This window comes from Rhamphochromis longiceps, linkage group LG2, assembly GCF_057381845.1.
Source record: "Rhamphochromis longiceps isolate RC_006_pf linkage group LG2, R_longiceps_female_GT1.1, whole genome shotgun sequence".
Taxonomy (NCBI): Eukaryota; Metazoa; Chordata; class Actinopteri; order Cichliformes; family Cichlidae; genus Rhamphochromis; species Rhamphochromis longiceps.
The window spans coordinates 28,630,507-28,657,420 of NC_140558.1; the positions used below are offsets into that span (position 1 = coordinate 28,630,507).

The 26,914-nt window shown below is 40.8% G+C and overlaps 2 protein-coding genes across 2 annotated transcripts; both read right to left on the reverse strand.

The window, feature by feature from the left end:
• Positions 1-447: 447 nt before the first annotated feature.
• Positions 448-6,346, reverse strand: drd1a (dopamine receptor D1a). Its single transcript, XM_085421508.1, has 2 exons — positions 6,096-6,346; positions 448-5,304 (listed from the first exon to the last, which is right to left on the reverse strand). The coding sequence occupies exon 2, from the start codon at positions 4,924-4,926 to the stop codon at positions 3,814-3,816; it is 1,113 nt and encodes a 370-aa protein (XP_085277634.1). The 5' UTR covers positions 4,927-5,304; positions 6,096-6,346; the 3' UTR covers positions 448-3,813.
• Positions 6,347-10,797: 4,451 nt separating this feature from the next.
• On the reverse strand, positions 10,798-12,497 carry LOC146677381 (uncharacterized). The gene is made up of 4 exons (XM_085381801.1): positions 11,676-12,497; positions 11,478-11,528; positions 11,249-11,386; positions 10,798-11,138 (listed from the first exon to the last, which is right to left on the reverse strand). The coding sequence occupies exons 1-4, from the start codon at positions 11,796-11,798 to the stop codon at positions 11,004-11,006; spliced, it is 447 nt and encodes a 148-aa protein (XP_085237927.1). The 5' UTR covers positions 11,799-12,497; the 3' UTR covers positions 10,798-11,003.
• Between the last annotated feature and the right edge of the window lie 14,417 nt (positions 12,498-26,914).

The window sequence follows — 26,914 nt, forward strand, 5'->3', positions numbered from 1 at the left end:
TCTTTGAGTGTGATTTATCTTTTAAGACGACGCAGCAGGCTAATGTGGAACAGAGTGTGTAACTGGGTCTTGCCAAATATAATTTATTTCGTCCTTGTCGTTGCTCTGCTGTCTTTTCACACTTCAACTACTTCAATTTCCCTCGTACTCCCCATTGAAGCATCTGAGTGGATTAGGTTCTTGTCACAGGTAAATCCATAACAGACAGTGGAACCACCGCAAACTAAAATCTACAATCCTCCTTATCCTCTTCTTTTAACAAGGAACTGAAACACGGAGGCGACAAAGGTGCATCGGAATCAAAGTTCTTGTTTAGCCGTTTGGTATTGTTTAAAAATTGATAGAGTGGGAAATGTTGTAATGCAATCAAAGAAAGAAACAAAGCCAACAGTGGGGATAAAGAGGTGCCACAATGGTTGCACTCCTTTATTATGCCAGGCTATTCACAACTTCTGATTAGGCGCTTCACTTTACAAATGATGGCAATACATCACCGGACTGAACAAACACATGAACACCAGGGTTATGTGAGAGTGAAATGTTAGATGTGAAGTGCAGCTGATCCCATTAGGTTTTGCTCTTTGGATGCTGGTGTGAAATTGGCTTTAGGTAATTTGATGTGTGGAGGTCAAGGCTGTGCAGCCACTCTGTCTCTTTATCTCACACACACACACACACACACACACACACACACACACACACACACACACACACACACACACACACCCTGTGGATTTCATGAAAATGGACAAATATACATTTATAAACATGTGCACTGATGCTTCCACATGCACAAGCAGACATTGCACAGCTGTTTCTTCTGATGGCTTTATACACTTCTGAATGTAACATAACATGTATACAGTAGTAAAACCAATATAACACCTGCATATTCACTCACAACACACTTACAGCTTTTGCTTGTCATGAATTCTCACTCTGGCTAACAGATTAGCGGTAGATCTTAATGATGATGTTCTTTATCTTGTTATGTCTCTGATATTTGCTGGGTCTTATTTTCACAGTTTTGGCCACAACATCTATCAGTCATGATTGATTCTGCCAAGATTTAGATTTGATGGTCAACACCACTCATGTCTGTCAGATGAATTTGTGCCTGTCACCCAAGCGACAACCCCTGGGCCTGAAAAATTAAGGTAATGTTGAATGCAATGGTGGCTAAAGCCTACAGAAACAGAATTATTAGCACAGTGATTGGAAGCAGTAAAAATGCTAACTGGCTTTGTTTAAAGTTTTTTTTTTTCAAAGCTAAAATCAAAGTTTACTAATACTTCTACAGGTAATTTTCAAAAAAAAAAAAGAAGAAGAAGAAGCTAAAGCTCATTAGCAAACTAAGTCAGCTTTAGCCTACACAAAGAGAAAAATTCACTTAGCAAAAGATTGGAAGCAGTGGCAAATGCTAACTTTCTCCAAAGCTAAAAAGAATATTTACCAGCACCTCTAAAATTAATTCTGATTTGCGGTATAAAAAGGGTTTATATTACATTGCAATACGTGCAGGACTATTTCATTACTTCCCGGGGTTCTGCTACTGATGAAAGATTTCCAGACAGGAAACCAGAACAGACAGATAATTTTCCAAAACATGAGCCATTTTTTCTTCATTATATGGGAACATAGTGGCCTCACTAAAATAATAAAGATAATAATAATTAAGATTTGTCTTGTTTATTCATCTTTGATGAGCAAAATTCTTCTGACGATTACTGATTTTTTATTTTGGGGGGCTTTAGTGGAAATGAAAAGATGCATTTGATATAGAAAACATATTATTAAATTTGCAGTTTAAGTACAGCAGTAAATAAATGTAAAAATCAGTCTAAAGCATAATTTAAACTGTGGTCTAATGCATTTCATGTCAAACTAGCAACTTGAATGATGTGATGTAATAAGTTTTTTAAAAAACATCTTTATTACACCAAAATTCATTTATGTTTCAAGTGAAGTAAAACAGCTGATAAGTGGACTTTTATTTCCCAATAGAGTTGTGTGGTTTTTAATTAATTCTTACAAATTATGGTGTTCCTCTGTTTCCTTCTAACTTATATTTTGTACGAGAGTCCCGTTGCCTGCCATGCGGTTTTCTTGTGCTACAAGTTGCTTTTTTGCATTGTCCGTCTTGTTAGGTTTAACTCAGAAAAGCAGTAGTTTTAATGCTCTAAACTGTAGGCTGGCTGATTGTCTGGCATCTTGTGTTCATTGCCTTGTTGGAGTTCACAGAGAAATTCAGTAATGCATCCAAACCAATAAGAACTGTGACAAAATCAGTGAGAACAAGACCCATGGTAAATAACGGTCACAAAAAATGACACAATTGTCATTTAGATGTGCTTTCACTATGCAATTTATTGCACAAAGGAAGTGTGTCACCAGTTGACACTGTATTTCTGTTCAATTTCACAGGAACATAAAACAACATTACACCAACCCATTTCAGTTTTCACATAAAGAACCCATAATCCCATAATAATCCCATCCATAGCAGGTACAATACTGTCTTCTGCCAATAAAACACTTTCAAGCACTGGAAAAATCAGGCAATTTGATACAACATTAAAACCACAAACAGGTAAAATGAATAACATTCTTTATCTGGTAAAAATGGAATGCTCTGCAGGGAAACTTTGGGCTCAAACACTTATCTAGATGTTACTTTGACATATTCCACCCACATGAACATAGCGGCAGAACAAACACAACCCAGTGGCAACTTATTCCCTGAATACAGCAGGTCAAGGCACCCCTCCACCCTGCAAAAACTGCTCATGGATGACTCGACACAAGAAGAGCCCGAGGCACTGACCTGGCCTCCGAACTTAGCAGATCTTCAGTTGAGCATCTCCAGGATGCAATCCACCGTTGCCCCACCTCACAACCCACAGGGCCCAAAGTGTTACACAATATTAGGCAAATGGTTTTAATGTTGCCGCTGACTGGTGTCATTTCGGAGGTCACAAGTTTGTAAATTTGGTTTAAAGTTATAATGATTCGAAATGTCGATGATTTATAAATAACATTTCAACCAGTAACGAGGCAGTCGGTTTGTTTTTCCCCATCTCTGCATCCTATACGGATTCAGATCACATTTTTACGTCTCCACTTCTTAGGGATTTCCTTTTACACTTGAATTTATTCACTTTTCATTCTAGCTGTAATATTAAGTCACTTGTGGATGTACTTTACCTGTACATATGTTCAACATAATTTGGCTTGATGCTTTACTGCTGGAGTCTTTGCAGGTCCTGAAATGTCAGTGTAAAGACTAACAGTGTTTCTGTGTGCTGTCATGGAATTTGTTGTTGTAGTGTGCATGCTGGGTGCTACATGATATTTCGGGGAGCATGTTTTGACAGTGTTTGTTTGTGTGTGTGTGTTTGATGATATAGAAGAGAGCAGTGTCTGACATCATTAGGGTGTGTGCTGCCCAGTCATGGGATTATCTATCCCAAGAGCTTGTCAGCACCGCTGCTCTCCCAGATCCCTGGTGCAACAGCGGCGGATTTTAATCTCAATCCCAAATCCTCTCTCCTCTATCAGGAGCTTCTCCCATCTGAAGACAGTGTAGAGACAATGGCGAGCACAGCAAGCCCGCTATGGTAGACATCGCAAAGGCAGACCATTCACCTAATGCAAACATGGATGCATGTGGGGTCGTCGTACCCTTCAGTCAAAATAAGAGTTAGCGCACGAAAGCAGTCTTTGCATTTCAAGTCAATCAGACTGGCTGCAACAGGAACTCTTGGACTGTTTTAAGAATTAAGGGATGAGTCAGTGCTGTGAGAGAGTTGTGAGTCATTTCTTGTTTAGACTGGCCGTCTCTATGTCGTGGCCTCCTGGATACAGTCTGTGGCATCCCAGCAGGATGGAGAAGGCCTTCCGGAAATCCGCATTGAAGGCATAGATGATGGGGTTTAGGGAGGAATTAGCCCAGCCGAACCACACGAACACATCAAACGTGGTGGGGCTGATGCAGGGGAAAGCCTCCCCTCCGCTCGACTGCTCGCAGAAGGGCACCATGCAGTTGAGGATGAAAAATGGGAGCCAGCAACACACAAACACCCCCATTATCACTGACAGCGTCTTCAGCACCTTTGTCTCCCTCTTGAATGTCAACCTGAAGGAGCTCTCCGAGTCTGCGATGCTGGAGCCTCTGCCCATGCTGTCGTGTCTGTTTTTGGCACTTTCGGCTGCCCGCTCTAGAGCAGAGATCCTCCTGATTTGTCTGTGGGCAATGCGGTAAATCTGTGTGTAGGTGGCCACCATGATGACCACAGGGATGTAAAAGCTTATAAGAGAGGTGGAGATGGCGTAGGTCCTATTCAGGCTTGAGTCACAGTTCTCTGGGTAAGATGTAGCGTTTGATGCCAGTGAAACAGAGGACCCAGTAAGAGCAGTGTAAGATTTGGTTTGGGCTTTATGCCAGTTGAGCTGCACTGGAATGAAGGAAATGAGGACAGACAGCGTCCAGGCCACACTGATCATAATATAGGCCACTGTGGGTGTCATCTTCCTCTCATAGCGGAAAGGACTGGAGATGGCCCAATAGCGGTCCAGGCTTATGACGCAAAGGTTCAAAATTGAGGCCGTGGAGCACATAATGTCAAAAGCTACCCAGGTATCGCAGAAAGAGCCAAACGGCCAGAATCCGGCGATCTCCGTCACTGCTTTCCAGGGCATCACCAAGATGGCAACCAATAGGTCGGACACGGCCAGCGAGATCACAAAAAAGTTGGTCACTTTAGAACGCAGATGGCGAAACTTGGTGACGGCCGCGCAAACCAGAGTGTTTCCCAGCAAGGTGGTGAGGATGAGCAGCGAGAGAAAACAGCCAGTTAGGACACGACTTGATGGCGCCTCATCCAAAAACCCATTGTCGATGACAGTTGTAAAGTTCATGGGATCCATCCCTGAAAGTGAGTGTGTGCTTGGGGAGGAGGGGGTTCTTTGCTTATGTCATACTGAAGAGTCTTGCTACATTTTATCCACTAGTTTCTATGAGGCTCCTGTTCTCCATTACTGCGAAAAGTCTCCATCAGTTTATCGTCTGATAAATCACAAAAGATGAGACATTTCAGGCAAATGCTCTCTGGGACAGTCATTTGCCCTCTGACCCTGTAAAATAGATTTGACATCATCTGAGCTGCACTGATGGAGAGGTAGTTGTACCTTAATTCCTCAGTGCAGTGGTGTAGTCACTGATTCTCTCCTGCTTGTTCTGTTTTAGCCCCAAACCCAATGTAATCGCAGGAATCCTCTGTCTGCTTACAGAACACATCAGTAGCCCTGGGGATTAAAAGAAATGAATTAGTCTAGAAAAATTCAATATTGTGTAAGATAAAAGTAATCATAAATATGCATGATTTTCTAAATGTTATATATCTTTTTTGTGGTTTGTTGTGTTGTGGTTTATATAATAGCTCTGATTGTTAATATAGCTGATTACGCAAAAGAATATTAGGGCTATTTTAAGTAAAAGGTAAAAAGATTTGGGGGGAAGGGGCTCATTCAGCCTCATCACACCCCAAGCACCATTAAATGGCCCATGATAGAGCACAGTTTGGACAATAATAATCAATCATACCTTTGCATATCTCTTTGTAGCTCCTGATGCCCCAAATTTCACCTCATCAAAATCAGTCTCCTTTTGAATAGTTTCCAGTTATAGTTATGTATTTGTAGAATTCGGATACCTCTCATAATGTGGTAAATCCGGGCTGAATCAAGGAAAGACCTATTTGCATAAATATAATTGTAAAGTATTATATTTAATCAGTGTTCTAATTACTATTCCAATCTTCCTCCACTAAATTTATTACTTTATCATTATTATTATTATTATTATTATTGCAATGGCCCCAATAAACCCTCGTACAGCTGTAATTTGTATTGCCAATGATCCGATTTAGAATAACACACTGTCTGGCTGGAGCTGTGAGAGCAGGATTTTCCCGTGAGCGGGCTGTAATTATTAAGACGTGACTCAAAACAAGAGTCACATCCTCCTACATATATACAAACTGTGTTTGCGGTTTCTCTATTTTACTGTTTTAGCACCAAATTCACTTCTTACTTACAGATAAAGTGTGCGGTCAGCTGCAGCTTGATACCACATCTAAAAACAAACGTCCCGCCGCTTCCATCCGAACTTCCCAGTGTAAAGTCCCTCCAAAGAGCATCCAGACCCCATTTCCTGCAAACACAAATAAATGCACAGTCCTGTGTCCTCCCTGGAAGCCAGCTCGCTGACTGTTGCTGTGATTTAATAGTACACACCACCGGATTCAAATGTCACTCAGCGCTCTCGCTGCGTCCTCCTGCAGCCACAGTGCGCATCTGCGGCCAGATCCCGAAGACCTCTGGCTCGCTTCCACACCGGCGCTCTGACGTTGTCCCATTCAGGAGAAAGTGCGATGGGAATGAAAGCGCGTGACTGTGTCCCTTTGGCGACCGATCTCGATCACTGCTTTATGACACAACAGGTTTCACGAGAAAATCATCACGCATCCCGTTCCCCGTTAAGCCTTGCTGTAGTTATTTTCCAGAGTCTTATTTAAATCTGGTGAAGTTTATTCAAATGAAGAGGTAGATTATAAAATCATTGCAAGGTCCGTTCAAGTACATTGGGTCGCTGAGGCCACCTGTTGGAGAAAGAAAAGAAATGCGGGCGCAGCATCCTGATAAAGATTTTTTTCTGCATTCTTTCGTCACATTAAGATAAAGAAGTATGTTAGTTGTATATTTGCTTTTAAAGTATATCCATTTTTGTTTAAACTGACCCCAAATCGATGTAGATAAATCAAATTCTGAGGTCCTTTCTTTTCTCTATTATCTATGATTATCCATATATTAGTATTAGTTCACGGGTGGCTAATTTAAAAACAAATCATTTCGATTAGGATATTTTAAGTGTATTCCTTTGGTCCTTTCTCATCTCTTTTGAGGCTCAGGCTCTCTGCCTGGCTGCCAGGAAATTAAAGACACAACAGGCAGGGGTAAGAGTTGAAAGGGTCAGAGAATAAATAGACAAGTTGAGGTGCACTGTTGCCTACATTTCTCTCTCACTGCATCCTCCTCTGTTGGTTTTCTGTGTTCAAAGGTGCACCTGCTACTCATCTAACTCATGTATACTTCAAAGACACCACTCCAAGGTTGCTGCTGTCTGTACTGTGTGATTTCCCACACGTGACAAGTGCCACGATAACCTCTTTATCTTACTTGTCTTTTCTAGCAATATAATGAGTCACTAAGTTACTCTTCAGAAAACCTGATGTGACTAAAAATGTGTGAGACTAGATTAGCAGAAGTCATCTGTAGATCTCCTTTTCGCAATCTTGATGTGCTCTTGTGGGAACCTAAGGAAATGTAGTTTTCAATCATGAGATCTTGGGTTAAAGTCTTTTTAAAGTTGTGAGCTTTTTTTTTTTTTTGAAGTCGTGAGAAGGCTCCAGAGTGTTTTGTTCCTTTTTTTTTTTTTTGCTTGGTGATGACCCACAAAATATGCAAAAGCGATAAGTAAGATGGCTGAGAGCAAAAAACAAAACAAAAAAACTGCCATTTTAGGAAGCCAAAAAACCCCCAGCCCTCTTATCACACTCCTGTGTGTTAGTGTGAGTGCATGTGTGATACAGCCCTGCGTGTTTATCAGACATGCCTGTCTGTGCAACTTCATGCCTGTGCGTGCGTGTTTTGTGCCCTGCCATGCAAGCTTGTTAACTTTTACTTCTCTAAGGGAAGTTAAAAAAAGAGGCACTTCTGTCATGCTTTTCCCACTATGCCTTTCACCGAGTTAAATGGGGGTGGGGAACTTTCTGCATCTTCTATCCTCCAACACATCCCTTCCCACTCTTCTTAATTAGTCTTTTATCATCTATACTTGCAATATTTTTTTTTTCTTACACTTATTTTACAAGAGGGATTATGAGACTGATTATAAGATGAGGATAGATAAAATTTTATTAATAAATGTGGCAACTCTTTGCAGCAAAGTAGCCTAAAGTAGCTTTACTGATTGCTTAACAACTGGCTTAACATTGACAGGGTTAAACCAGGTTTATATGGTAAAAATGTACTCTGTGATGCATCTATAATCATTATTTCAGTTGTTATAAAAAGGTTGAATCAGTGGTTTCACTTTGTTAGTGGTTGAGTTACACCAAAATAACTGGGTTAGGTTTTGGAAATGATTGTGCTTAAATTATAATATGATAAGCGAGACTACACATTTGAACCTATGCATGCGTCATAGGATCAATGGTACGGGCTGTGGGTTTCTGTGACAAACCAGTAGCCTTTGACAGAGTGGTATTATCTAAGGACCTGGCCATGAGAACTGACTCACTGATCAGCAATAAACCTTTATTACGACTTTGTAATATGAAATGCTAAGTAAATAGCATTAAGAGTTTTTACAAAATAAATTACACCAGAATTCTTTTAATCATTAATTAATTTTTAAAAAGTGTAAAATTGTGTCTTAAATGTTATACATGCAGATGCCATCAGAACGTAACTGCTATAGTGTACAATACATAAAACATAGCGATCATAAAACTGTACTGTGTGTATAGTTTGACTCATACCTAAAGATGTAGTACTACTAATGATCCCAATGGGTCACCACAGCAGAAGGCATTTTAATTTTGACTGGATGCCCTTCCTTGTTGTTTGGTCAGAATCCACTTGTTTCAGTTCCTCTCACCACTGCCGTTGCTGCTTCTACACCATTGACCTCTGCTGTTTCCTGAGAAGGGCCCCTCATTCTCTCTGCCCACTTCACCAACCTCTCCGTTGACACCTCACAGCCCCCTGAGCCTCCGGAATGAGCATTATCCCCACCAGAGCCTTTCACGAATGAGTTAGTAAAGGCCTAGGGCTTTCTAACACTATGCTGGTATATAAACAGTTCATTAGAATGTATGCCTCTGATTAGATTGCGCTTGTAACTAATCTGAAGCAAGGCAGAGCTTTATTATGGGCACAGGCCAGAGAAGAGTTAACTTACTGAATTACTGAATAAATTGAAATGTATTTTTGTTAAGGGAACCAGCGCTGATGCAGCTCAATCTGTAAACTTAGTGTGGCTGATTATTCAGTGAATTTCTGGATACTGGCTGAGGAGAGATGCTGGGAGGAAAGGCACTCAGAGAAGCTTTTTTTTTAGTTAGTAACTTGATCTGCTCTCAGTCTGAAAAACTTAAATGCAAATGTTTTATGCAAAGACCTTGCTCTTTCTTTGCCTCCCCCCAGATCATACAACTGTGCCATAGATGCCTTACCTGGTGTTCCTCCCCCCACTGGTTGTCTTTACAACAATGGAGAAATACTTCCACGAAAGCAGGTATCATTTGGCCATCTTCTTCTCCTTTGGCCACTACTCTTTGTAAAGAAAAAAGATGGAACACTCCATGCCTGCATAGATTGCCGCAGTTTAAATCAGATCACAGTAACAAACAAGACTCCGGCACTTTGCTCCTCTTGATGCCCCTGTGGAAGATGAAGTGATCTTACTTTCCTCATGTGTCATTGGGTCTCTTACCTGGGAGATCGAGACCCTCATCCAATCTGCACAGAAAAAACAAACCTGATCCCAGAGGAGGTCCACATAATTGTCTGGGGTCCAGCAGACCATTCGTTTTTTTGCAGTGGCACTTATGGCCTAATCTAGAGACTTCTGGGAGTACATCGGTGAGTGCACCATGTGCGCCCAGAATAAGACTGCCCACAATCCATCTGCAGCACTCCTAAAACCTTTACCTTTATTCCCAGCAGGTCCCTGAGGTCATGTGACCAGGGCTTGCTTGCTGTCCAACACACGAGGCTGAAAACAAAAGGCGACAAAGCTTTTGGAACTGTGGCCCCCAGATTGTGGAACTCTCTCCCTTTGAGCCTGAGATCTGTGGACTCAGTGGTCGCTTTTAAAAAACAGCTAAAAACCCATTTTTTTTAACTTGCTTTTAGTTGATTTTTATTTTTAGGTTTTAGCTTCTGTGAAGCACTTTGTGATTTTTATCTTGAAAGGTGCTATATAAATAAAGTTTTACTTACTTACTTACTTACCTGTCCCCATGGTCCCACATCTCTTTGGATTTCGTTACCAGACTTCTTGACAGGTAACACTGTCATTCGAACAATGACCTTACACTTCAATGACTAATATCATGGCAATGAGTATGCTGTGTGATATGCACTCCAAACTGGACTTTCATTGTGATGCATTAACAACCAGGTTTTAGGTAGTCTATGGGCGATCTTTAGTTTAAGTGTTATCATTAAAAAGTACAATGTCAAGTTAAAACCAAACCAAACCAGTTAGAACTACCTCTATATCGTTGTGACTGTTTAAGGCTTATAACAGCTCTGGCATCATGATGTCAAGCTAGACACTGCAGCATACATGTCAGTGTTCACCCACGGTATTATTTCTCTCAATAATTCCTTTTATAAAAGAAGAGACGGCCACTGCAAAGTTTTCAGAAATGTTCTATTCGTAAACGCTCTCAGCTGGAGGCGGTAAATCTCAGAAAGACAACTCTTTGTTTCTAAACTCTTTATTCCACAAAATTTTCACTATTAGTTCAAGGAAAACCACAGACCTCAGTGCTTAAAAAAAAAAAGACAAGAAAAGGCAAAACAGCAAACAGTGTTACATAGTCAACTGTTACCATGTTTTAAATAAAGGCTTTTAAACAAACTAATTAGTTGAATAAATAAATAAATAAATAGACAATAAAGTATAGACAAGTTAATTTACTGAAGACAGCAGTGCACTCCTTTCTCTATACTATTTTCACATGGTGAATATTACAACAGTATCACTGGGAGGTAAGGTCGTCAGTTGCATACAAAACAGTAAATTTTAAATAAATAGATATAAATATGATGAAATAAATACATAAATATATGGAAGCGCTTTTTTTAAATATTCAGAATTTGAAATTTGGAAAGTTAATACGTCAAGGGTTAGGAAGGAAAACTTCCTGGACTCAAGCTACCTTCACTTGAGGTGCTGTTGTTGTGCTTTTTCTGATTTTTCTGGTGTTCAGTTTCTTGAAGAAGCTTTTGTAGAAACGAAAGGTTTGATTGGACATGTGTTCAGCTTTCATACAGCAACTGGGATTCTGGAAAAGGAAAAAAGAAGCTATTACATTGCATGTCATCTGGATGGAGATGTTGACATAAACAAGCTGATCTAAACAGATCTTGTTAAGAGTTGTTCTGGTTGTCTTACGTTGGCATCATTGTGACGATGTGGCAGAATATTCAAATTTTTCAGAAGCTCTTGTATATAGTGTTCGTCCTCTTCTTGCACAGTCACGTTGCTGAGAAGTTTCTCCAGTTCTTTAATGACCACACCTGAACAATTGTGCTGCAATGGTAAAATGATAAGGCATAGTTCATTTATCATAACAAACGTAATGCATCTATCATCTGAGGAGATGATAATGGGCCTAACTTACGGGCATTTTTGATGAACATCTTGCAGGGACTTTAATGGTCGCACTACCATTCTGAAGAAACAGAAAAATAAATCAGTTAATTGCATTATGAACTGAATATTATAACATTGTAATAAACATCAGTGAAGCCACGGTACACTTTGTAACATAGTGCTGCGAGTGAAATAACGAGTTGCGATAAACATTTCGAGTACTTACATATGTGAAGTTGACTTTGCTGAGACTTTCGAGTCCATGTATGATCTCAGTAATCAAGTTAGTGTCTGACTTAACACTGACACAGAAATGCAACAAGGCGAGAACAAGGACGCACTTCATCATACTGCAGCAGCTTCTCTCTCTCTTCCTCAGTAGCGTCGTTCAGCTGTAACACTGATGTGATCAGCACCTCTGCCCATGCGTTTTATAGGAGGAAAGCGGAAGAAACCCCATACACACCTACGTAAAATTACCTTTCTTTTTTTTCATAGAGATGCGACCGTTTAAAAAAAGATTACTGTATGCCAAAAGTTTTTTTGGTTTTTTTTTCAAAATAGCGCCCCAAAGTTTCACTTCTGTCTCAGTATTGCAGACAGATTGTTATCTTTCAACTTTTGTAAACAATAAATTCATGAAGTAAATACATTTACTTTATGAATTTATTTGCATTTGGTTTAGCGAGTAAAAAGCTACAACTTGTGTAATGCAAAATGAGCATAGCTGTCTTCACAGGCTTGGTGCAGTGTATTGCATGTGGTCTGGAGGTGATGCAATTTATCTATAAATAACCAGTATAAAGAACCAGCTTTATTATCATTTCTTTCACAGCCCTCATATGTAGAAAGCTGACATCATAGTGAGAAATCAAATGCATGCGTTGTTTCTCTGTGTCAGAGGGTTACTACATTTTAAATTCCACTGGTTGGTGCAGGTGGTCTTTTGACAAAAACAAATGTAACCAATAAGATGACTGCAAATGACACCAAAATATATAAGTGGTAGGATGGAACTGTGATGTGGTGTCCCACTTGGCAGAGACAGGAAATAATGTGTCTATCTATCTATGTATCTATATATATATATATATATATATATATATATATATATATATATATATATATATATATATATATATATATATATATATATATATATATATATATATATATATATATATATATATATATATAAAAAACAAACACCCAGCACGCCCCTGCGGGCGGTTTATCCCTCAAGCTCGGGTCCTCTATCAGAGGCCTGGGAGCTTGAGGGTCCTGCGCAGTATCTTAGCTGTTCCCAGGACTGCACTCTTCTGGACAGAGATCTCCGATGTTGTTCCCGGGATCTGCTGGAGCCACTCGCCTAGCTTGGGAGTCACCGCGCCTAGTGCTCCGATTACCACGGGGACCACCGTTACCTTCACCCTCCACATCCTCTCGAGCTCTTCTCTGAGCCCTTGGTATTTCTCCAGCTTCTCGTGTTCCTTCTTCCTGATATTGCTGTCATTCGGAACCGCTACATCGATCACTACGGCCGTCTTCTTCTGTTTGTCTACCACCACTATGTCCGGTTGGTTAGCCACCACCATTTTGTCCGTCTGTATCTGGAAGTCCCACAGGATCTTAGCTCGGTCATTCTCCACCACCCTTGGGGGCATCTCCCATTTTGACCTCGGGACTTCCAGGTTATACTCCGCACAGATGTTCCTGTACACTATGCCGGCCACTTGGTTATGGCGTTCCATGTATGCCTTGCCTGATAGCATCTTGCACCCTGCTGTTATGTGCTGGATTGTCTCTGGGGCATCTTTACACAGCCTGCACCTGGGGTCTTGCCTGGTGTGATAGACCCCAGCCTCTATGGATCTTGTGCTCAGAGCTTGTTCTTGTGCTGCCATGATTAGTGCCTCTGTGCTGTCTTTCAGTCCAGCTTTGTCCAGCCACTGGTAGGATTTCTGGATATCAGCCACCTCCTCTATCTGCCGGTGGTACATACCGTGCAGGGCTCTGTCCTTCCATGATGGTTCCTCGTCTCCCTCCTCTTTCTTGGGTTTCTGCTGCCTGAGGTATTCACTGAGCACTCGGTCAGTTGGGGCCATCTTCCCAATGTATTCTTGGATGTTCGTTGTCTCATCCTGGACTGTGGTGCTGACACTCACCAGTCCCCGGCCCCCTTCCTTCCGCTTAGCGTACAGCCTCAGGGTGCTGGACTTGGGGTGAAACCCTCCATGCATGGTAAGGAGCTTTCTTGTCTTTATGTCAGTGGCTTCTATCTCCTCCTTTGGCCAGCCTATTACCCCAGCAGGGTACCTGATCACGGGCAGGGCGTACGTGTTGATGGCCCGGATCTTGTTCTTACCATTCAGCTGACTCCTCAGGACTTGCCTGACCCTCTGCAGGTACTTGGTGGTTGCAGCTTTTCTAGCGGCCTCTTCATGGTTCCCATTCGCCTGCGGGATCCCCAAGTACTTGTAACTGTCCTCTATGTCTGCAATGTTGCCTTCTGGTAGTTCAATCCCCTCAGTTCTGACTACCTTCCCTCTCTTTGTTACCATCCGACTACACTTCTCCAGTCCGAACGACATTCCAATGTCATTGCTGTATAGCCTGGTAGTGTGGATCAGTGAATCGATGTCTCGTTCACTCTTGGCATACAGCTTGATGTCATCCATGTACAGGAGGTGGCTGACAACTGCTCCGTTCTGTAGTCGGTATCCGTAGCCAGTCTTGTTAATGATCTCACTGAGGGGGTTCAGGCCTATGCAGAACAGCAGTGGGGACAGAGCATCTCCTTGGTAGATCCCGCACTTGATGGTGACTTGTGCTATGGGCTTGGAGTTGGCCTCTAGTGTTGTACGCCACATCCCCATTGAGTTCCTGATGAAGGCTCTTAGGGTCCCATTGATCTTGTACAATTCTAGGCATTCCAGTATCCAGCTGTGGGGCATTGAGTCATAGGCCTTCTTGTAATCAATCCAGGCAGTGCACAGGTTGGTCAGTCTGGTCTTGCAGTCTCGGCTGATTGTTCTGTCTACCAGTAGCTGGTGTTTTGCGCCTCTGGTATTCTTGCCAATTCCTTTCTGTGTCCCGCTCATGTATTGACCCATGTGCCTGTTCATCTTAGCCGATATGATGCCTGACAGGAGCTTCCATGTAGTACTGAGGCAGGTTATTGGTCGGTAGTTGGAGGGGACCGGTCCCTTCTTGGGGTCCTTGGGGATCAGGATATATATATATATATATATATATATATATATATATATATATATATATATATATATATATATATATATATAGTGTGTGTGTGTGTGTGTGTGTGTGTGTGTGTGTGTAGAGAGAGAGAGAGAGAGAGAGAGAGAGAAAGAGAGAGAGAAGAGAAGAGAGAGAGAGACTGAGAGAGTTATATACAGATATAGCAGGTTTCATCAAGTAAAAGGAAGTACATGCTTGAAGAGTCAAGGAAACTGATATGGGCACCCCTCCTTTTTTTTTCTCTCTTTAGCTCCTGTCATCATCAACACACACACACACACACACACACACACACACACACACACACACACACACACACACACACACACACACACACACACACAAATAATACATATGTATATATTTATGTCAGACTATTCCTCAGCATTTTTCGGTGACCTCACAGTTTCTGTGTCGCTTAGATGTGTCACTAGAAGATGTGTGACTAGGAATTTCTTAAACGGGAACTTTCTTAAAATGTTGATGTTAAAGAGGGGCCGTGATGTGTGGGGGTGTTGCCTCTTACCACTGACGTGGTTGTCGATAAGGTTCACGCTTTTCACAGGGAAACTCCTCTGAATTATTTAGGGTTTCGCTGGTTTTTGCACATTACACACAGTATTTGAAGATTCGAAGGTTTGAGAAGGTGCAGGAGCTGAATACTACAAAAATAACAATAAAAAACAATATAAAGGTCATGTATTATGGTTTACCTGGTTACTCTGGTTTGACTATTTTACAGCTTGAAATTAGTTAATTGCTAGGATCAAGATTTCAACCAACTAATAACAACATTTAAACAACTTTGTGACCATGGTGACTGAATTAAATAAGTTAAATTCAATTTTATTCATATAGAGACAAATCACAACATAAATTGCCACTAGGTGCTTTGTATTTTAAGGCAAAGACTCTACAATAATAAAAAGAAAACAGAGAAAACCCCCAAAATCAAATGACCCCCTATGAGCAAGTTCGTTGGTGACAGTGGGAAGGAAAAGCTCAGTTTTAACAGGAAGAACGACGTTTAGGGAGAGGCGGGCAACTCAGTTGCCTGAGGGGAGGACAACGGGACAAAGACATGCTGCAAAAGAGAGTCAGAGGTTAATAAGACCTAGTGATTAAATGTAGAGTGGTCTATGAACACATATGAGTGAAAAAAAAGTTGAGTGAATAAGAAAGACTCAGTGCATCATGGAAAGCCCCCAGTAGCCTGGTCGACTGTGTTATAACTAAGGGTCAGCTTATCCAGCCCCAACTATATGCCTTGTCAGAAAGGAAAGTTCTGTCATGTCACTAATGAGTCACTAATCACTCACACTATTAGTGAGGTATTAGCAAGTGCTTAATTCATCATGCATGTGTCATTGTTTCTCCTTAGTATGTCATTTACAAACACAGATATGTTTATCCATCTGTTACTGTTACAACATGTACAGCTATCACTGCCAGTAATAGTCATAATCATAGTCATATTCATATATATGTATTTATAAAATGACATACAAAGGAGGAATAATGCTTTATGATGAATTAACCCTTTCATGCATGAATTATGACAACCTCAATCTTGATTTTTTTTCTTAAGTATTTTTATTAATCTTTAGGCATGAAAAAAGATTTTTTTTAACTTAATTTTTTTAAAAAGCATGTACTTTTTAAAGAGTTTTTTACATGTCCACTTAGGTGGACAACTGATGCGTATGAAGTGATACATCAGTGTCCAATGTAGTGGTTTATGTGCAAGTATACCATCAACCCTGACACAAATACAAGGAAACAGCCTTTGAATAGCTGTCCACTGTAGTGACCACTGTGCGTGAAAGGGTTAAGCACCTGCCAGTACCTTGCTAATAAGTTCACAGAGACACTGGAATCAGTGCTCGCCAGCAACTCTACTTTCTGAGGAGGCTGAGGAACTTTGGCATGAATACCAACATCACCTCAAATTTCTACAGGTGTGTGATCAAGAGTTTGCTGATGAGCTGTATTACAGTTTTTATGGAAGCTGCTCTGCTAGCAGCCATAAATCACTACAGAGGGTGGTGAAAGCAGCAGAGCACATCACTGGCATGAGGCTTTCAGGACATCTATCTTCAACAGTGCCTCCGTAAAGGACACAGCATCATCAAGGACCACAGCCACCCAGCACATCGGTTGTTCTCCTTGTTAACATCTGGGAGACTTTATAGGAGTCTGTCTGCTTGGACTAAAAGACTTAAAAGCAGTTTTTACCACCAAGCCATTGGCCACCTCAACCACAACCCTTAAACACACACCACAGGATGCACACAGAAGCTGTCCTACAGTTTCACAGGTATATACTACACTCTGCATTGGTCACCCCATTTTTATTAGTATTTAAATAAAAATAAAAACCCTTACTGTGTGCAATACTGTATTAACTGCCACTCTAAAATCGTGGACTCCAAACCATCAACGTGTCTTTTAGACCCCATTCCTACAAAACTGCTCAAAGAAGTCCTGTCATTAATTAATGCTTCAATCTTAAATACGATCAACCTTTCTCTAATAATCGGCTATGTACAACAGGCCTTCAAGCTGGCAGTAGTCAAACCTTTACTTAAAAAGCCATCTCTAGACCCAGCTGTCTTTGCTAATTATAGGCCAATCTCCAACCTTCCTTTCATATCAAAAATCCTTGAAAGAGTAGTTGTCAAACAGCTAACAGATCATCTGCAGAGGAATGGCTTATTTGAAGAGTTTCAGTCAGGTTTCAGAGCTCATCACAGCACAGAAACAGCTTTAGTGAAGGTTACAAATGATCTTCTTATGGCCTCTGACAGTGGACTCATCTCTGTGCTTGTCCTGCTAGACCTCAGTGCAGCGTTCGATACTGTTGACCATAATATCCTATTAGAGCGATTAGAACATGCTGTAGGTATTACAGGTACTGCACTGCAGTGGTTTGTATCATATCTATCTAATAGACTCCAATTTGTGCATGTAAATGGAGAGTCTTCTTCACACACTGAGGTTAATTATGGAGTTCCACAGGGTTCAGTGCTAGGACCAATTCTGTTTACACTATACATGCTACCCTTAGGCAGCATCATTAGAAGACATAGCATACATTTTCACTGCTATGCTGATGACACCCAGCTCTATCTGTCCATGAAGCCAAATAACACACACCAATTAGTTAAACTGCAGGAATGTCTTAAAGACATAAAGAGCTGGATGGCTGCTAACTTTCTGCTTCTTAATTCAGATCAAACTGAGGTTATTGTACTCGGCCCTGAAAAGCCTAGAAATATGGTATCTAACCAGATTCTTACTCTGGATGGCATTACCTTGGCCTCCAGTAACGCTGTCAGGAACCTTGGAGTCATTTTTGACCAAGACATGTCCTTCAATGCACATATTAAACAAATATGTAAGACTGCTTTCTTCCATTTGCACAACATCTCTAAAATTAGAAATATCCTGTCTCAGAATGACGCTGAAAAATTAGTTCATGCATTTATTACTTCCAGGCTGGACAACTGCAATTCATTATTATCAGGATGTCCTAAAAACTCCCTGAAAGGCCTTCAGCTAATCCAAAATGCTGCAGAGTCCTGACAGGGACTAGAAAGAGAGAGCAGATTTCTCCTGTTTTGGCTTCCCTTCATTGGCTTCCTGTTAAATCCAGAATTTAATTCAAAATCCTGCTCCTCACATACAAGGTCTTAAATAATCAGGCCCCATCTTATCTTAATAACCTTGTAGTACCATATCACCCTATTAGAGCACTTCGCTCTCGCTCTGCAGGCTTACTTGTTGTTCCTAGAGTATTTAAAAAGTAGAATGGGAGGCAGAGCCTCCTTTTTGCTAAAGCATATAGTTAGGGTTGGACCAGGTGACCCTGAATCCTCCCTTAGTTATGCTGCAATAGACATAGGCTGCCGGGGATTCCCATGATGCATTGAGTTTTTCCTTTGTAGTCACCTTTCTCACTCACTATGTGGTAATAGACATCTCTGCATTGAATCATACCTGTTATTAATATTTTTCTCTCTTTTCCACAGCATGTCTTTTATCCTGTCATGGCAGATGGCCCCGCCCCTCAATGAGCCTAGTTCTGCCAGAGGTTTCTTCCTGTTAAAAGGGAGTTTTTCCTTCCCACTGTCACCAAAGTGTTGTTGTATTAAAAGAATATTATGCTAGATTAACTTGAATACTCATATAGAAATGGAGGTCTCAACATACTGCAGTCCCTCTGGCTGAACCAATACAAAACAGTTATCTGAAACACACAACACATAGTACGGTATGAGTTATGATAAATCACAAAGTAAAGAGGTTTTAGTATGCAGGTTAACTTGAATACTCACCTTACTCAATGTTGGGGGATAAGTATTTGTTCAACAGGTCGCTTTTTTCTGCAACTCTGTCTATGACCAAGTCATTGTCAAGGGACATGAGGATGTCTTTCTCTGTAGTCATAAGCATGAAGGCCTACAGGTGTTCTTGCAACTGTGTGCTTCTTATTCTATTTTTTATGTGTTTGAGAACAGAGAAACTTCTCTCACATGCTACCTGTGTCACAGGCAGAGTAAGGAGGTACCTGTATCCCCAGCCAAGAATATGTTAAGTATGTGTGAAGAGGTTGTATCATTTCAGAATCTGATAACAACAGACTGGGCATTCCTTGCAGGATTTGCACTGTTTGTTTAGTACATCTGTGTTCTCTTCTTCGTCACCATCACAGCCAACCTCTACCATCCTGACCTTGTACTCTTCACAGCCGCGTTTTGCATCGTTTCTTTCCATCATCTTCGCTTCCTACTCCACTTCTTCTTCTCCTTGCCTGGGGGCCACAGCCAATGCAGCTGGCATCCAACTTAGAGGTGCAGTGCTGCCCCCTAGAGCAGCGGTCCCCAACCTTTTTTGCGCCACGGACCGGTTTGTGCCCGACGATATTTTCAGGTGTTGCGGATAAATACAACAAAAATAAAACTAGTACCGGTACCGAAAAAAATAAGATATATTCATAACACACGTGAAAAGACTCAGGAAAACCGAGTTAACAAAAAAAGATAACAAAATAACGCTAAGAACCGATAAAAACCCTGAAAACCATACATTTCACACCCGAGTGTCACTCTCGCAGCCCGGTAAGCATGCGTGGAGAGTGTTGTTGTGCGCATGCGCCGAGTCTGCGCAGAAACAATGGGTAGGATGTTTTTTCAGGTAGGGTGGATTCCCAGATTACCCCCCGGCCGTTCTGTGATTCTCCAGAATCCACAGATGCCCAGTCCGCGGCAGCTGCTGAGTGACTTGTGTTCTGCTCGTCAAATACATGTCATTGCAATGTTGACACTGTGCTAACTTGCATATGACAAATAAAACTGAACTGAACTGACCTTAATATTGCGTTATAGTGTAACATTATTATAAAGCGCTACCTAATTTTAAACCTAATCTTAAAATTAAAGAGGGTGTCTTATGCCTGAATTTCAAATGGGGAGCAGAGAAGGGACCTGAAAGCTGAAAGCTCTGCCTCCCATTCTACTTTTAAATATACTAGGAACCACAAGTAAACTAGCAGTCGGAGAGTGAAGCGCTCTGTTGCGGTGATGCAGTAAAATAGTAAAATAAGATATGACCTGAGATTAGAAGTGTTTGGCCCCTTTTATGTTTATATCCGCTAGCAGTCAAAAGAATTTGTACACACTCTGCATTCAGACAGCTATTAGATACAGCTGCTTGTATCAGTAAATTCAAAGCAGCTACACCGCCAATTTTAAGCCCTAAAAAAAGCCCAATAGGAGAGTTATTTAAAAAACAAAAAACAAAAAAAGGAAATCAACTCATCAAATCCTGGCATTATGAGGGGTTAAAATAGCAAGAAACCAGGTTGTAACATTGTTCATTTCACTGCTGAAACTTGACATTTTAATGGGGGAGTTACTTAGTTTTGGAGACACCTCAAGTCTACATTGTAGGAACTGAGTTCTGGCCTTTCATTCCCTTTTTCAGCTTTTCAGCTTTTTCAGCTTTAACATTAAATATTTTGTTTAACTCATAGACTAGGATCTTTTGTTTCTTTGTTAACAATGGTAATATTAATAGTTGCACGTGGAAATGTCAAATGAACTGTCCTCTCTTTGGATACTTTTTAAATAAAGTGAGTGTTTCCCTTGATAATTTTAGGTTTTGTTCAGCAAACCGTGCTTTAAAATGACACTTTTGTTAAGAATTTGCTCCTGTTTTTATTGCTTCCACATATCACATGGATACTAAGACAGATGTGGTCAGACTGTGATATACTATTAAAGTTGTAACTCAAAGCTATTTAATCATTTACATCATTACATTGTATGTTTTCAGGTCAACTGAAAATTGACTGACATTTTTCAAGTTTCACTTCCTTCGGTAATTTAGTCTATATACTGTGACAGAGGCCACAAAGACCAGTTAAAATCTCATGCAAATGGTGTACTCACATGCATGTTGTGAAACATATTAATAGCTTATGAAACATGCATGAATGATTGCATGATATGATACTGGACAGCACAAGTCCTGGCAAATTCATCTGAGAGCAGTTGTGGTTGAAAAGAAAGATAACAAAAGATATAATCAAAGAAGAAATCACAGTTTGAAGAATTCACATCGTCTAATTTCCAAAAAACATTTATCTACAAAATAAGCATCTTTCAAAAGTTACATGTCATATCTTTTTAGATCTTTGTACTGCCGCAGCCTGATATGACTCATTGCATCTAAGATGTGTGATGATGCCGCTGCAGCGTTTTGCACCTTTCATCATGGAAGTTAATGAGGCGCCTTTGTCTTAACACCATCAGTGAATTAACATTGAGATGACTGTGCAGGTGTCAGTGTGAGGAGCACTGAGGGGAACATAAGAGCTCTTTCTTTGCACAGGAGGGGAATCTTTATGCAGGGCAAATTAAAATCGGCACTCTTGGTTTACAATCAAAATTCCCAATTCCGCAGAATGTTGTTAACGGAAGCGGATATAAGCATTGATAGTTAGGCACTCATAGATCTGATGAAACTCATGGCTGTCCTCTCAGAAGTGTTCTAATGTCGTTAATCCTAACAGTCGATCCTGAGATGATATTCACTGTATCATTCACCAGGCAGTTTCTTCTTTAACCTCCTAGGACCTGGCGTCCACATATGTGCACATCACATTTTGGGTTATTTAGACCAAAATAGTAAATTTTGCTCTACAAGGGCCTACTATCCACTTATGAGGACATTATACTGCTACTGTCCTATCGAAGTTTTAAACGAATATCCTTATATGTGGCTCTCATTTTTCTTAGAAACAAAAATCAGGTAAAAAAAAAAAAGAAATCAGGTAATTCTTTGCTTTTACATTCATCAGGTCCCAATCAGCCCAAATATCAAAGAGAAATTAAAAACGCAAGCCATGAAAGAGTCCAGGTCTTAGGAGGTTAAAGCAGTATATTTAGAGTGAGGATGCGTTTCGAGATGTCTTTCAAAACCATGAAATGAAATACATAAATTGTTGGCTTTCGAGACTCATTGTTCCAATTCATAAACAAATTGTGTGTCAGTAGTGTGAGGAAAATAAAAGGTTTGTAGCAGGTTTTTTAACACTGACCCATGACTTCATTCATGATCTGTCTACCTGGTTCTCCCCTTTTTTGTGGTGTGGAGTTTCAGAAAGGAAAATATTGCCAACGCTGCATTTGTGTGTACAGTATTTACTAATGGAACAATTCACTTGTGTCTGTCATCTCAGAGCGGGACCTTTATGTTGCGATGGCGAAGTTACTGTGGGTGAACTTGAGACTGCTGACTGCGAGCTCGGAAAACCTTGGTTAGCTCATGAAAAGATCGTGTGCTGATAAAAGGTGAATCTTTCCGTTGAGACAACATTCCACCTTGAATTTGGCACATTCAAAGCTCATTACACTTTCAGAAAGATGGCGGGGAAAACTCACTCTCTACCATCTTCTTGAAAATGTAACGAGATAGTGGTTAGTGAAATGAGTTAGTGGCAGTTAGCTTTACATTACCTGTCTGCTCTGTTACAGCAGGCCCAGCACCATCGATGACAGTGTGATCCGTATGATCTGAGCGCCTGGGCGTCTTCGTGATATCAAAAAAGGATTAGCTGTTGACGTGTTTATATAATAGGTCACCAAAGGGTCATTTTAAGATTGTGTTTGATATTCCTGAATTTTAAAACTTGCTTTGATGACTGTTGCTTTGAGGAAAAACACAGAGGTGACAAATGCAATGTAAAAACGTACATGTTGAATGCTAATGCTATAATTGATTAATTATTGTGGCATGACAGTTGATTTGTCCCCTTATGATAAAATAACATCATAATAAGGCAGTTTTTTGTCCCTCATTTGTACTTGCAACAAAACTGAACCTGTCTGAAATAATCACAAATTGCAGGCTGCTATGACAATTCAGCTAATTCTTCTGTTCAATATATGGTTTGATCCACGAAAGATTGCAATAGTCATTCAAGGTTTCATGAGCTCTATCCATATCTATTTTCTGCTGCTTATCTGGGTCTGACTCATGAAGGCAGCTGACTGTGTATTTAGGCGTGTATCTGTACTTTTAACCCTGGCATGAGCGAAAATCCAAAATAAATTCAAAGTTGTTCACACAGTGCTTTTTTAAAGGTCACTAAATATATACACTGTGTAATCATTCCAACCCAAAAAAAGAACAGTTCAAAGAAATTACTAAAATAAAATCCCTAAATTCCCATTACATTCACGCCTATGACAAGACAATCTAAACTTCTGACCCCAACTGTAATATTTCCAGCTTGTGCTGGGTTTGTCCTGATGCCTCCTCCTCCTGGTAGGAAATGTCAAGAATTCGTCACTTAGCTTAGGGCTCAAATTAACTTAATCAGAAGTTAATAGTTTATTTCTTAGACAATGACCGACTCTAAAGTATGAAACCCATTTGGACATCCTGCTTTGTAGTGTTTTACCAGACCTATACTGCAGTTGTCGTCAGCTGTCTTTCTGTCTTCAGTTTTGTCCTCAACAAATAAAAAGGTAATTTGCTCAGCTTGAATCAGATAATTGACTTGGCTACTGCAGAATAGTACATTTCTTTTCCTTCAGCAACAAAAGGAGGTTGACCTCATTATCTGTCTAAAGATTTTTCTGGCTGTGACAAATCTGCCTGTCCTGTTTTTTAAGCTGATTGTGCTTTTTTTTGTGTTGAATCTTTCCATAATAATTTCTTAAATGATGATTCTTTTGGAGATTGTGATTCACTTCACTGGATGGTGAGAAGTGTTTTTTTCTTTCTTTACCATGGAAATGTGATCATCAGTCCCTGCTGTCTTCTTCAGACTTCCTTAGAAAGTACCGAATGATTGACTTGGCCACTCCTATTATTTTGGAGCTCACGTACAGTCTGTTTCACTTGCGTCGATACCGCAACTGCTTCCATATGCAAATACCAAACCAGCTTAATTGTTGAAGAAATCGTTTTAAAAAAAACACACTATAATAATCCGACTGTGGAGAAATCAATTGTCTAAAAATTTGAATTATTCCACTCTTTCAGCCTACAGAAGAGGGGACTATGTATAAACATGGTGGTAACTCCTTAACAATTAAGGAGTTACAGACTGCTTTGAGCCGATATGAAACACCCAGTCGTTACAGCACAGTTATGCCGAGATTTTCCTCTGCACAACTCTGTAGTGACAACTTAGTTGCATGCCTTCTGTTGTAGCCCATCTGCTTCCCACCTTGATGGGCACTACATAAACAGAAGACTGGGTGCCACTGCTTCTAGCTAAGAAAAGAAAACCGAGGTTACAGTTCACCCACAATCACCAGTGGTGAAAAGTAGACCATTGGAAAAATCCAACTTTCAGATGGTAGGATCCAAATTACACGTAAACAACATGAAAGCATGGATCCATCCTGTCTTGTATCAATGGTTGAGGCTGGTGGTGGTAGTGTAATGGTGTGGGAGATGTTTTCTTGGCCCACTTTGAGCCCCTTACGGCTAATAATAATAATAATAATGGATTGGATTTATACAGCGCTTTTCAAGGCACCCAAAGCGCTTTACAATGCCACTATTCATTCACTCTCGCATTCACACACTGGTGGCTAACTGAGCATCATTTAAACAAACTTCACAGCTTGAAGATTTGAGTTCAAATACCTGGGTTCAACTATTCAAAGGAACAAGAGAGGTAAAGAAGAGAATGCAGGTGGGATTAAATGGGTGGAAACGAGTCTTTGGGGTGATTTGTCATATACAGTGGGGCAAAAAAGTATTTAGTCAGCCACCGATTGTGCAAGTTCCCCCACTTAAAATGATGACAGAGGTCAGTAATTTGCACCAGAGGTACACTTCAACTGTGAGAGACAGAATGTGAAAAAAAAAATCCATGAATCCACATGGTAGGATTTGTAAAGAATCCTACCATGTGTATTTTTTTGTAAATTTTTGGGTGGAAAATAAGTATTTGGTCACCTCAAACAAGGAAAATCTCTGGCTCTCACAGACCTGTAACGTCTTCTGTAAGAAGCTTTACTGTCCCCCACTCGTTACCTGTATGAATGGCACCTGTTTGAACTCATCATCTGTATAAAAGACACCTGTCCACAGCCTCAAACAGTCAGACTCCAAACTCCGCCATGGCCAAGACCAAAGAGCTTTCGAAGGACACCAGGAAAAGTATTGTAGACCTGCACCAGACTGGGAAGAGTGAATCTACAATAGGCAAGCAGCTTGGTGTGAAAAAAATCAACTGTGGGAGCAATCATCAGAAAATGGAAGACATACAAGACCACTGATAATCTCCCTCGATCTGGGGCTCCACGCAAGATCTCATCCCGTGGGGTCAAAATGATCATGAGAACGGTGAGCAAAGATCCCAGAACCACACGGGGGGACCTGGTGAATGACCTGCAGAGAGCTGGGACCAAAGTAACAAAGGTCACCATCAGTAACACACTACAACGGCAGGGAATCAAATCCCGCAGTGCCAGACGTGTTCCGCTGCTGAAGCCAGTGCATGTCCAGGCCCGTCTGAAGTTTGCCAGAGAGCACATGGATGATACAGCAGAGGATTGGGAGAATGTCATGTGGTCAGATGAAACCAAAGTAGAACTTTTTGGTATAAACTCAACTCGTCGTGTTTGGAGGAAGAAGAATACTGAGTTGCATCCCAAGAACACCATACCTACTGTGAAGCATGGGGGTGGAAACATCATGCTATGGGGCTGTTTTTCTGCCAAGGGGACAGGACGACTGATCCGTGTTAAGGACAGAATGAATGGGGCCATGTATCGTGAGATTTTGAGACAAAACCTCCTTCCATCAGTGAGAACTTTGAAGATGAAACGAGGCTGGGTCTTCCAACATGACAATGATCCAAAACACACCGCCCGGGCAACAAAGGAGTGGCTCCGTAAGAAGCATTTGAAAGTCCTGGAGTGGCCTAGCCAGTCTCCAGACCTCAACCCCATAGAAAATCTGTGGCGGGAGTTGAAAGTCCGTGTTGCTCGGCGACAGCCCCAAAACATCACTGCTCTCGAGAAGATCTGCATGGAGGAATGGGCCAAAATACCAGCTACTGTGTGTGCAAACCTGGTAAAGACCTATAGTAAACGTTTGACCTCTGTTATTGCCAACAAAGGTTATGTTACAAAGTATTGAGTTGTATTTTTGTTATTGACCAAATACTTATTTTCCACCCTGATTTACGAATAAATTCTTTACAAATCCTACCATGTGGATTCATGGATTTTTTTTTCACATTCTGTCTCTCACAGTTGAAGTGTACCTCTGGTGCAAATTACTGACCTCTGTCATCATTTTAGGTGGGGGAACTTGCACAATCGGTGGCTGACTAAATACTTTTTTGCCCCACTGTAGGGGACAGCAAGTATGAAAGGGAAGGTTTACAAGATGGTAGTGACATCTGCTATTATGTATGGTCTGGAGACTGTTGCACAAACAAAAAAATGGAATTTGGTTGCGGAGTAGAAGGTATTTAGATTTTAATGATGAGTACACCAGTGGTACAGGTCCGGTTGAGCAGACTAGAGACAAAGTTAGAGATTTGAGACTGAGATGATTTGGCCATGTGCAAAGGAGGGATAGTGGATATTTTTGACAAAGGTTGTTGAATACGGAGCTGCCAGGCAGGAGCAAAAAAACACTGAGAAAATCCATGTATCTAGTGAAGGAGGG

What these genes read in the sequence shown, in the direction of transcription:
- LOC146677381 (XM_085381801.1), bottom strand. Translation starts at nt 11,798, where the DNA reads ATGATGAAGTGCGTCCTTGTTCTCGCCTTGTTGCATTTCTGTGTCAGT. An exon ending in GATGTTCATCAAAAATGCCC is followed by an intron (nt 11,387 to 11,477) that starts GTAAGTTAGGCC and finishes TTACCATTGCAG; the next exon opens with CACAATTGTTCAGGTGTGGT. An exon ending in ATCGTCACAATGATGCCAAC is followed by an intron (nt 11,139 to 11,248) that starts GTAAGACAACCA and finishes TTCCTTTTCCAG; the next exon opens with AATCCCAGTTGCTGTATGAA.
- drd1a (XM_085421508.1), bottom strand. Translation starts at nt 4,926, where the DNA reads ATGGATCCCATGAACTTTACAACTGTCATCGACAATGGGTTTTTGGAT.